Raw genomic sequence first — 13000 nt, 5'->3', positions numbered from 1 at the left:
CGGAGCAGCTAAGCCCATGTGCCACAACTACTGAGCCTGCGCTCTAGAGCCCGTGAGCCACAACTACTGAGCCCGTGTGCCACAACTACTGTAGCCCACGTGCCTAGAGCCTGTGCTCCCCAACAATAGAAGCCACCGCAACGAGAAGCCCGCGCACCACACCGAAGAATAGCCCCTGCTTGCCACAACTAGAGAAAGCCGCACACAGCAACGAAGACCCAACGCAGCCAAAAATAAATAAAATAAATAAATTTATTTTAAAAAATTAATAAAAAAATAAATAAAATGGGATTTGAGTTAACCAACTCAGCTCATCCACACTAAAATATAACCAGGTAGTCAATCAAGTCTGCATAATATGCAGTTCTTCCCATGTTTGATAAGGGGAAAATAATGGTCATCTGAAGTGGGAGAGTACTAGAAGAGACAAAGATGAAGAAGAAAAAAAGGTTGAGATTTTAAAGAAGGCAAACCAAAGACTTCACGATTTTGCCTGGGTCTGATCTAGTGATCCTCATTTGGGTGAAGGAAAAACAACCTGTTCAGAAGTCTTTCTGAGTTAACTGCTGGTGTTTCTCTTCCACGTGGCATCAAATGTGAAGCATTTCTTTTAAAGCGTATGCCAACTTTTTTCAAAGGGAGCTTTGTTCTCAGGTGATCCAATAATTGAAGTATCACTGCAGAAATTGGGACAAAATCCAATTCATATTGCAGAACTCCTTAGTGTGCTTCATTTTTCAATCCCATTTCTCCTCCCCTTGTGCCTCCAAACACACTCTTCCTCCTCACTGCCAGAGTGATTTCAGAGGATTCTGTAACAAGTTCTCAGAGGCCCATTGTGAAGTAACAGAGAATCCCTGCAGTGAGCTGCAGGTTCTGTCCTTGCCTGCGTTCCTGAGTGGAGGGCTGCCATCCCTCACTAATGGTAGAGTAGGACAAGCAGTGCCCAGGCCTGTAAGCTTGCCACGAACTAGGAACCCACGCAAGAACTCAACATGCCAGTCAAACCTGTTGGGTGGATATGTGGGCAGGTGTTGAAGAACTTTTCTGGAAGAAGTATGCACAATCTTCTTGTAAAGGGGATATGGGTGTGGAAACTGGGAATTAAATCCCCAAGGTGGACCCAGTGTTCCATGATCTTTTAAATTATGTTTAGGGGATTTTTAGTTAAGCTTTTTTTTTTAACCCCCTAACTTCTTTTGTCTTAGTCGAGGGAATCCAGAAAGTAATCATGGGCCTTATAGATGAGTTTAAAGATGAATTCCCTACCATCCTAAGATTATCACAGTCTAATTAGGTAATGTGATTTTATAACTTTGAAAGGATTATAAAAAGTATATTGTATTTTTAGTACCAATTATTTAATTTGTGATTTTGAGATCAGTATTTGAAGCTTAGGAAAACATTACTTTCACCTCAGAAAAACACCATTTCAACTCTTACTCATTGCGAGGGGTCTACGGAAAGCAGAAAGACTGTGGACAAGGAAGTGAGGTAGAAAGATAAATAAAGTTTAAGGACAGTCACACTACCATTAGATTGGAAATCCAGAACTTTCTCATAGATACAATTGCAATGTAGTTGACTTAAGATTTGCTTAATATAAAATCAGAAAAATACCTAGATGTACTTTAAAATCTGTGGCAATTAAGTCAGTGAAAAAACATAACTGACACAAGTTATAACAATGGAAAGATAAATATGGCATGGGTGTGTGTTTTAATGTGGAAAGAAAATAGTGATATCAATTTAAACAAAGTATATATGCATATGTTTTAAACGTCTGTTGCAAAAAGGTTTTAGATATAATATTGGGAGTGGAAGGAGATAGGTAGAGAATCGTAAAGACATTTAGTTAGGAAAAAGTAACATCTTGTTTAGGGGACACATGTAACCTGATTTACTCAAAAGTACACAACTCGTTTTCAAAAAATATTTATTTATTTGGCTGCACCGGGTCTTAGTTGGGGTATGTGGGATCTTCATTGTGGCATGCAGGATCTTTGTTGTGGCATGTGAGATCTTTGTTGTGGCACACGGGATCTTTAGTTGCAGCATGTGAACTCTTAGTTGTGGCATGTGGGGTCTGGTTTCCTGACCAGGGATCGAACCCGGGCCCCCTTGCCCCCTTGTGCTCTGGAAGCACAGAGTCTTAGCCACTGGACCACAATGGAAGTCCCAAAAGTACACAACTCTTAATGGAAAAGTGTTGTTTTAGTCATTTTGGCCACAGTTGGAATAGAATATGTTGTAAAGTTATATGGTACAGTAACAACCTACTTATCCAGAAATCAGACTTTTGGCAATGTCAACATGAGGAACATAGCTAAAACCTGGAAGTAAACAAAAAAGCTCTGTGAGTAACATAGTAATCACAAAGTCTGTATATTTCATTCCAAAGGAGAGGTATTAGAGCTACCTTTAACCATTCATCCAGATAACCAGGCATTAGACACTTAATAAATACTTTGCCTGGAACTGGGAAGAAGGAATACAGAGATTAAACAAGGCAGGGTTCCTTCAGTCAGTGAGCTTAATCTCATGGAGACAGAGTTATAAACAAGTAATTGCAATGGAATATGGTAAGAGGCATATACAATTTAGAGGAAGGAATGACTCTACATAGGGTAGTCAGAGAAGACTTCATGGAGGAAAGATGCTTAGACTGGGTCTCAGAGGATGAATTGGAATTCTCAAGGTGAAGAAAGGGATCCGGTAAGTGGGTAGGAACAGGGAAAACTATTCCAAAGGAAGCAGTATCATGCCAAAAATGTATGAAACATCATAGCATGTTTCCAGAATGTTAAGTAAATTTGAATAAATGGCGTCAGTCTTGGGTCTAGACTTTAGGAAGGGGTGATACTGAAATGTCAGTATCTGGATGCACAGTGGTAAGATGGCATCTAGGTGGTGGCTGGCTAAGTAGCAGAGGATAAGCCTTAAAAGCTCTAGAGGGCAAAATGGATTTTGTAATTCCATATCTTAATCTTGGTGTCTAGTTGCTTCCTCTTTTTGTATTCCCCTAGTCTTGGTATAAATTCTTTTGAAACATGAGAGACTTTTCTTGGCTATGCTCTGGAGTATTAAGGAAAGAGATGCTTGGTCTAGGATGTAAAATGGTTAAGGCCAGCACAGTAGTGTCAGTAATTATTGAGAAAACCTCAAGGTAAAGCCAAGGAAGCCTAGGCCTGGAAAGCCCTGTTGTCCTTCCAAGTTGTGATTCTCCCACCATTGCCAACATTAGAGAAACTGGGTTTTATTTAATCAAAGTTGCAACTTTCTTTCCAACTCCCTTCCTCTCTTCCTACCCTCTGCATAGCCTCATTATCACTAGAGCCATAAGTATGCTTTATGTGAAATAGATTGATATTCTGATCCCCAAAGAACTCTTAAGTTCCTATTTCCAAATCCCTGAAGTCGTTCACTTATAAGAGCTATACCCAACCCAAGAGAAGAACATAAACATAAAGTTACTTTATTTCTCATTTTCAAAACACTTACATTGTTCTTTTTCCACCATTTACTTTGAAGAAAGTGTTGCTGAGAGTGGCAGGAAACCTGAGTAGTTAGGGGATATTGTAACACATTGAAGTTATTTGCTCTTCAAAAATAAATTATCCAGAAAACAATGCTAATACTCTGTTCTTAACTAGATTATTTTTAAAGGTCAGATTATAAATGTTGCAGATTTTATTATTTCTAGTGTGGTCCATAGTTCCCAAACATACTGAAAAGAATGGTTTTAAGACTACTTAGAGGGCTTTATTAATTGGGTTGTATTTTAAATTTAAAGTTTTGTGATTGGTATTTTTATTTATTTAGGAAAAAGCCATGTTGCTGGCCTGGAGTAAAAAAAAAAGATTTAGAGATTTGGTGGGAGTGATGGTGGTGGAATTTTTATAGAGGAATACACAGAGAATAATGGCTATTAAATAGTTCTTCATGGCTAAAGATTTTGAAGGACATTTTTTTTCTGGGGCTGGGGAAAGTTAATTTTAGAATTTTGACTTGAGGTCCTGGCTTCTAAGTTCTTGTACTCTCCAATCCCTCCCTTCCAACCAGCCCAGACCCCAATACGCTCAGTATCCACATCTTTTAGTAAAAGTAACTTTTTAAGGTTTACACTTGCAAATTGCAAATGATTTCCATATGAGGACTTTAAAATATTAAACTTTTAAATTTGAACGAATGAAAAAATGCATGCTACAATTAGGGAATTAGAAATTTTTAATTCAGATAATCTTCACTTGAATGAGAGAAATCTTTTATGGGAAACAGGGTCAATTTTGTGGGTTTTAATTATGAAAGGTGGTTATGTATTTTCTGTAATTATCTTGCACTTAACTGTATACTACAAAATTGAGGATTGTAGACAGAGCATAATAGAATCCGTGCAAAATTTTGGCTTTTACATCTGTAGATACATTTTTCTGAATTCTCTATGCTTTCTTTTTTTTTTTTTAAACATGTGGGACAAAAACTGCTGGTGTTACCAAACCAGGTTTCTTTGCCCGATATGCAGAAAGCCTAATGCTGAGACGCTGAGGTTTGCAGCAGAGAAAGGGTTTATTCAAGAGGCAGCCAAGTGAGGAAACAGGAGAGCAAATCTCTGATCCACCTCCCCAAAGACAAGGGGCTTGGATTATTTGTGCATGACGAGTATAGGGTAGTCAGAGATGCTGGTGAAGGTGTTTGGAGGCAGGAAAAAGGTGAGGTAATGTCTGCTCTCTGCAGGCATATCTGAGTTACATGCTTCTTCACAGGATGTATGTTCAGAAAATGTGGGTGTTCGCATGATCTGAGGGTGGAACTTTCAGCCCTCAGATGTCAAAAGGTCACCCATTGCACACTTGAGCAGGCTCAGTTGAATGGTCAAGTGGTCTTGACCAGTTTGAACTGGGCAAGATTAGCTCCATGTTTCTGAAGCAGCCATTACTGTAATGACCCATATGTCAGAGGTGTTATCTGTATGGGGTGGTTAAAGGAGTCTGGTGATATACAGTATTTGTCTAAGCTACGTGCAGCTTGGAAGGTACACAATTTGCAGGAACAGTTAAGGCAAGCTTGATCAGTGAAGGCAGATTACAAGCATAGGGGTTTTTAACAGGACTCTCCCTTATCTGCTGTTCTGTAAGACAAGCTAAAGAATTGCTGTCAGTCACCAGTTTCTGTTAACCCTATGGGGCACAGTTTCAGAATGAGCTTTTTAACCTTGTGGGGCACGGTTTCACTGGGGATGCACCAGTGATGTCTGGAAATTACTTGTATTGGTATTGGGGTTTCTAAATATAATGAGAGTAGAATTGTAACTAGAGTGTTCGATAATTCAGTTGTATTTTTGTCTTTGGTGAGTTGTTTCTTGTGGGACACTATCATTATTGTGAAAATTTGCAGAGCACATTGTGCACTGAAATCTTTCTGGGTAGTTTCTAATTTAATATTTGTTATATTTTTCCAAATTTTTTCAATACTAACTTGTTATATTTTTCTGATATTTTTCATTCGTTCATTTAAATGAATATATTTGTAGAGCACCTACTATGTGCCAGACACTATTCTAGGCACTGGGGAAAGATCAGTGAGCCAGATGGATATAGAACACTGCTGCCGTAAAACTTATGTCCTAAAAAAACCCCGAAACTTATAACCTAGTCAAGTAGAAAACCAGTAAACAAGGAAAATAAACTACATATTATATTAATGGTAGGTCTTAAGGGAAAGAAAGCACATAGCAGAGAAAGGATATGAAGTAGGGGTAGGGATGGGGAGAACAATTGATGGGAAAGGTAGGGTGACCAAGAGGGTCTTAGTGAGAAAGTGATTCTTGAATTAAGACTTAAAGGAAGTATCTACCTCCTAGAGTAATGAAAATAAAAACAAAAATAAACAAATGGGATCTAATTAACAAATTATTGACCCAGGGGATTTTTGCAGAAACTAACGCCTGTGGCTGTAATACGTCTCCTGTCAAAACTGTGTTAAACTTGACATTCACAGAAAGATAGACAAGATGAAAAGGCAGAGAGCTATGTACCAGATGAAGGAACAAGATAAAACCCCAGAAAAACAACTAAATGAAGTGGAGATAGGCAACCTTCCAGAAAAAGACTTCAGAATAATCATAGTGAAGATGATCCAGGACCTCGGAAAAAGAATGGAGGCAAAGATCGAGACGATGCAAGAAATGTTTAACAAAGACCTAGAAGAATTAAAAAACAAACAAACCGAGATGAACAATACAATAACTGAGATGAAAAATACACTAGAAGGAATCAATAGCAGAATAACTGAGGCAGAAGAATGGATAAGTGACCTGGAAGACAGAATGGTGGAATTCACTGCTGTGGAACAGAATAAAGAAAAAAGAATGAAAAGAAATGAACACAGCCTAAGAGACCTCTGGGACAACATTAAACACAACAACATTCGCATTATAGAGGTCCCAGAAGGAGAAGAGAGAGAGAAAGGACCAGAGAAAATATTTGAAGAGATTATAGTCGAACACTTCCCTAACATGGGACAGGAAATAGCCACCCAAGTCCAGGAAGCGCAGCGAGTCCCATACAGGATAAACCCAAGGAGAAACACGCTGAGACACATAGTAATCAAGCTGGCAAAAATTAAAGACAAAGAAAAATTATTGAAAGCAGCAAGGGAAAAGTGACAAATAACATACAAGGGAACTCCCATAAGGTTAACAGCTGATTTCTCAGCAGAAACTCTACAACCCAGAAGGGAGTGGCATGATATACTTAAAGTGATGAAAGAGAAGAACCTACAACCAAGATTACTCTACCCAGCACGGATCTCATTCAGATTCCATGGAGAAATCAAAAGCTTTACAGATAAGCAAAAGCTAAGCGAATTCAGCACCACCAAACCAGCTCTACAACAAATGCTAAAGGAACTTCTCTACGTGGGAAACACAAGAGAAGAAAAGGACCTACAAAAACAAACCCAAAACAATTAAGAAAATGGTCATAGGAACATACATATCAATAATTACCTTAAGCGTGAATGGATTAAATGCTCCAACCAAAAGACACAGGCTTGTTGAATGGATACAAAAACAAGACCCATATATATGCTGTCTATAAGAGACCCACGTCAGACCTAGGGACACATACAGAGTGCAAGTGAAGGGATGCAAAAAGATATTCCATGCAAATGGAAATCAAAAGAAAGCCGGAGTAGCAATACTCATATCAGATAAAATAGACTTTAAAATAAAGAATGTTACAAGAGACAAGGAAGGACACTACATAACGATCAAGGGATCAATCCAAGAAGAAGATATAACAATTATAAACATATATGCACCCAACATAGGAGCACCTCAATACATAAGGCAACTGCTAAGAGCTATAAAAGAGGAAATCGACAGTAACACAATAATAGTGGGGGACTTTAACACCTCACTTACACCAATGGACAGATCATCCAAACAGAAAATTAATAACGAAACACAAGCTTTAAATGACACAATAGACCAGATAGATTTAATTGATATTTATAGGACATTCCATCCAAAAACAGCAGATTACACTTTCTTCTCAAGTGCGCACAGAACATTCTCCAGGATTGATCACATCTTGGGTCACAAATCAAGCCTCAGTAAATTTAAGAAAATTGAAATCATATCAAACATCTTTTCTGACCACAACGCTATGAGATTAGAAATGAATTATGGAAAAAAACGTAAAAAACACAAATACATGGAAGCTAAACAATACGTTACTAATTAACCAAGAGATCACTGAAGAAATCAAAGAGGAAATCAAAAAATGCCTAGAAACAAATGACAATGAAAACACGATGATCCAAAACCTATGGGCTGTAGCAAAAGCAGTTCTAAGAGAGAGGTTTATAGCTATACAAGCCTAACTCAAGAAACAAGAAAAATCTCAAACAATCTATCCTTACACCTAAAAGAACTTACACCTAAGAGAAAGAAGAACAAACAAAACCCAAAGTTAGCAGAAGAAAAGAAATCATAAAGATCAGATCAGAAATAAATGAAATAGAAACATAGAAAACAATAGCAAAGATCAATAAAACTAAAAGCTGGTTCTTTGAGAAGATAAACAAAATTGATAAACCATTAGCCAGACTCATCAAGAAAAAGAGGGAGAGGACTCAAATCAATAAAATTAGAAATGAAAAAGGAGAAGTTACAACAGACACCGCAGAAATACAAAGCATCCTAAGAGACTACTAAAAGCAACTCTATGCCAATAAAATAGACAACCTGGAAGAAATGGACAAATTCTTAGAAAGGTATAACCTTCCAAGACTGAACCAGGAAGAAATAGAAAATATGAACAGACCAATCACAAGTAATGAAATCGAAACTGTGATTAAAAAATCTCTCAACAAACAAAAGTCCAGGACCAGATGGCTTCACAGGTGAATTCTATCAAACATTTAGAGAAGAGCTAACACCCATCCTTCTCAAACTCTTCCAAAAAATTACAGAGGAAGGAACACTCCCAAACTCATTCTATGAGGCCACCATCACCCTGATACCAAAACCAGACAAAGCTCCTACAAAACAAGAAAATTACAGACCAATATCACTGATGAACATAGATACAAAAATCCTCAACAAAATACTAGCAAACAGAATCCAACAACACATTAAAAAGATCATACACCAAGGAGCTGTTACAGTGGAGGATTACTGGGCTGAATTTCAATATTATGACATAGTATGAGTGTGTTTCATGTTTGGTGATTGCAATCATTGTTGCTTTTGTTGTGGTCATCCATTTACAATGCTTGGTGTCAGTTTATTTATCTCTTGTAAAAATAAAATACAGTTTGTGTGTGTGAAAAAAAAAAACTGTCAGAAAAAAAAAAGGATCATACACCAATATCAAGTGGGATTTATCCCAGGGATGCAAGGATTCTTCAATATATGCAAATGAATCAATGTGATACACCATATTAACAAATTGAATAATAAAAACCATATGATCATCTCAATAGATGCAGAAAAAGCTTTTTACAAAATTCAACACCCATTTATGATAAAAACTCTCCAGAAAGTGGGCATAGAGGGAACCTACCTCAACATAATAAAGGCCATATACGACAAACCCACAGGAAACATCATTCTCAATGGTGAAAATATGAAAGCATTTCCTCTAAGATCAGGAACAAGACAAGGATGTCCACTCTCATCACTATTATTCAACATAGTTTTGGAAGTCCTAGCCACGGCAATCAGAGAAGAAAAAGAAATAAAAGGAATACAAATTGGAAAAGAAGAAGTAAAACTCACTGTTTGCAGATGACATGATACCATACATAGAGAATCCTATAAATGCCACCAGAAAACTACTAGAGCTAATCAATAAATCTGGTAAAGCTGCAGGATACAAAATTAATGCACAGAAATCTCTTGCATTCCTATACACTAATGATGAAAAATCTGAAAGAGAAATTAAGGAAACACTCCCATTTACCATTGCAACAAAAAGAATAAAATACCTAGGAATAAACCTACCTAGGGAGACAAAAGACCTGTATGCAGAAAACTATAAGACAGTGATGAAAGAAATTAAAGATGATACCAACAGATGGAGAGATATACCATGTTCTTGGATTGGAAGAATCAATATTGTGAAAATGACTCTACTACCCAAAGCAATCTACAGATTCAATGCAATCCCTATCAAATTACCAACGGCATTTTTTACGCAACTAGAACAAAAAAATCTTAAAATTTGTATGGAGACACAAAAGACCCCGAATAGCCAAAGCAGTCTTGAGGGAAAAAAACGGAGCTGGAGGAATCAGACTCCCTGACTTCAGACTATACTACAAAGCTACAGTAATCAAGACAATATGGTACTGGCACAGAAACAGAAATATAGATCAATGGAACAAGATAGAAAGCCCAGAGATAAACCCATGCACCTATGGTCAACTAATCTATGACAAAGGAGGCAAGGATATACAATGGAAAAAAGACAGTCTCTTCAATAAGTGGTGCTGGGAAAACTGGACAGCTACATGTAAAAGAATAAAGTTAGAACACTCCCTAACACCAAACACAAAAATAAACTCAAAATGGATTAGAGACCTTAATGTAAGACCGGTCACTATAAAACTCTTAGAGAAAAACATAGGAAGAACACTCTTTGACCTAAATCACAGCAAGATCTTTTTTGATCCACCTCCTAGAGTAATGGAAATAAAAACAAAAGTAAACAAATGGGACCTAATGAAACTTCAAAGCTTTTGCACACCAAAGGAAACCATAAACAAGACGAAAAGACAACCCTCAGAATGGGAGAAAATATTTGCAAGCGAATCAATGGACAAAGGATTAATCTCCAAAATATATAAACAGCTCATGCAGTTCAATATTAAAGAAACAAACAACCCAATCCGAAAATGGGAAGAAGACCTAAATAGACGTCTCTCCAAAGAAGACATACAGATGGCCAAGAAGCACATGAAAAGCTGCTCAGCATCACTAATTATTAGAGAAATGCAAATCAAAACTACTGTGAGGTACCACCTCACACCAGTTAGAATGGGCATCATCAGAAAATCTACAAACAACAAATGCTGGAGAGGGTGTGGAGAAAGGGGAACCCTCTTGCACTGTTGGTGGGAATGTAAATTGATACAGCCACTATGGAGAACAGTATGGAGGTTCCTTAAAAAACTACAAATAGAATTACCATATGATCCAGCAATCCCACTACTGGACATATACCCAGAGAAAACCGTAATTCAGAAAGACACATGCACCCCAATGTTCATTGCAGCACTATTTACAGTAGCCAGGTCATGGAAGCAACCTAAATGCCCATCGACAGACGAATGAATAAAGAAGTTGTGGTATATATATACAATGGAATATTAATCAGCCGTAAAAAGGAACAAAATTGGGTCATTTGTTAAGACGTGGATAGATCTAGAGACTGTCATACAGAGGGAAGTAAGTCAGAAAGAGAAAAACAAATATCGTATATTAACGCATGTATGTGGAACCTAGAAAAATGGTACAGATGAACCGGTTTGCAGGGCAGAAGTTGAGACACAGACGTAGAGAACAAATGTATGGACACCAAGGGGGGAAAGCCGCGGTGGGGTGGGGATGGTGGTGTGGGCCTTTGGGGGCATGATCTAGATAAGAACATAGGGCATAATTTATTATTTCGTCAACTCTAGTTATGTGGTAAAGCATTGTTTAACTGTCAATGAGAAAATCTCAGATTGCTCTCCTTGGAAAAGTGATTCTTTGGATAATGTTCAATTAAATTTAATAAAGGAACATTTTATTTTCTTTAAAAAAATGTGTTAAACCTAAAAGCTTTTGCACAGCAAAGGAAACCATTAACAAAACAAAACCCTTAGACTGGGAGAAAATATTTGCAAATGAAGCAACCGACAAGGGATTAATCTCCAAAATATACAAATAGCTCATGCAGCTCAATATCAAAAAAACAAATAACCCTATCAAAAATTGGGGGAAGAGCTAAATAGACATTTCTCCAAAGATGACATACAGATGGCCAAGAAGCACATGGAAAGATGTTCAACATTGCTAATTATTAGAGAAACGCAAGTCAAAACTGCAATGAGGTATCACCTCACACCAGTCAAAAAAATCTACAAACAATAAATGCTGGAGGGGGTGTGAAGAAAAGGGAACCCTCCTGCAGTGTTGGTGGGAATGTAAATTGGTGCAGCCACTATGGAGAACAGTATGGAGGTTCCTTTAAAAACGTAAAATAGAACTACCATATGACCCAGCAATCCCACTCCTGGGCATATACCCGGAGAAAACCATAGTACAAAAAGATACATGCACCCCAGTGTTCATTGCAGCACTATCTACAATAGCCAGGACATGAAAGCAACGTATGTCCATCAACAGAGGAATGGATAAAGAAGATGTGATACATACATACCGCATGGAATATTACTTAGCAATAAAAAAAAGAACAAAATAATGCCATCTGCGGCAACATGGATGGACCTAGAGATTGTCATACTGAGTGAAGTAAGTCAGACACAGAAAGACAAATATATGATATTGCTTATATGTGGAATCTAAAATAAAGGGGGGGGGGGTACAAATGAACTTACTTACAAAAATAGAAGTAGAGTCACGGATGTAGAAAACAAACTTGCAGTTACCAGGGGATAAGGGGGGGAGGAGGGATAAATTGTGAGATTGAGACTGACATATACACACTTCTAAATATAAAATAGATAACTAATATGAACCTACTGTATAGCACAGGGAACTCTACTCAATACTCTGTAATGACCTATATGGAAAAAGAATCTAAAAAAAAAAAGAGTGGATATATGGATATGTATAACTGATTCACTTTGTACACCTGAAACTAATACATTATAAATCAACTATATTCCAATAAAAATTAAAAAAAGAAAAAACTTGAAGGAAGTGAGGGAGCAAACCTTGGTGTCCTTGAGAATCAAATGGCATAGTTAGTTCAAAGTCCCTGAGATGGGAGTATACCTAACAAGTTCAATAAACAATGAAGGAGGAAAAGGGAGAGAAAAAGACTGTGAGGCCAAGGAGGTAAAGAAGAGGCAGTCTTTGTAGGACCTTGTAGACCATTGTATGTACCTTGGCTTTTACACTGAGTGCAACAGGAGGCCACTGAAGTGGTTGAGCAGAAAAGCAAGATCTGATGTGATCTAAGTTTTAATTGTGTCTCTTTGGCTGATGTGCTGAGGAACAGAATGAAAGGGAAGGGTGGAAGCAGGGAGGCCATTGAGGAGGCTAATTTTCAAGTCTGGAGACGAGATGACAGTGGTATATAAATAAAATGGACTGAGTGTTGGTACTGGGGCTAGTGAGGAGTGGTCAAATTCTGGGACTATTCAGACAAAGAACTGAATAAGATGTGCTGACAGGCTGGTTTTATAGATGTAGGGTAGTAAAAAGCTGATGTTACTAGAAATTGGAGTTCAGCATTAAAACTGCTGATGATAGAAGAATGGGCGT

The 13000-nt window shown here is 37.6% G+C and overlaps 1 protein-coding gene across 1 annotated transcript in view; it reads left to right on the top strand.

Annotated features, from left to right (window-relative positions):
* Positions 1-995: 995 nt before the first annotated feature.
* SPATA9 (spermatogenesis associated 9) overlaps positions 996-13000 on the top strand; it is a 34691-nt gene continuing 22686 nt past the window's right edge. Inside the window, 2 exon segments of the mRNA XM_068535654.1 lie at positions 996-1056; positions 1209-1297. Of these exon segments, the coding sequence (XP_068391755.1) occupies positions 996-1056; positions 1209-1297 (150 nt within the window).

The sequence above is a fragment of the Eschrichtius robustus genome, chromosome 2, assembly GCF_028021215.1.
Source record: "Eschrichtius robustus isolate mEscRob2 chromosome 2, mEscRob2.pri, whole genome shotgun sequence".
Classification (NCBI taxonomy): domain Eukaryota; kingdom Metazoa; phylum Chordata; class Mammalia; order Artiodactyla; family Eschrichtiidae; genus Eschrichtius; species Eschrichtius robustus.
Note: the sequence above shows the minus strand (reverse complement) of the source record. Positions and strands in the feature narration are given on the sequence as shown.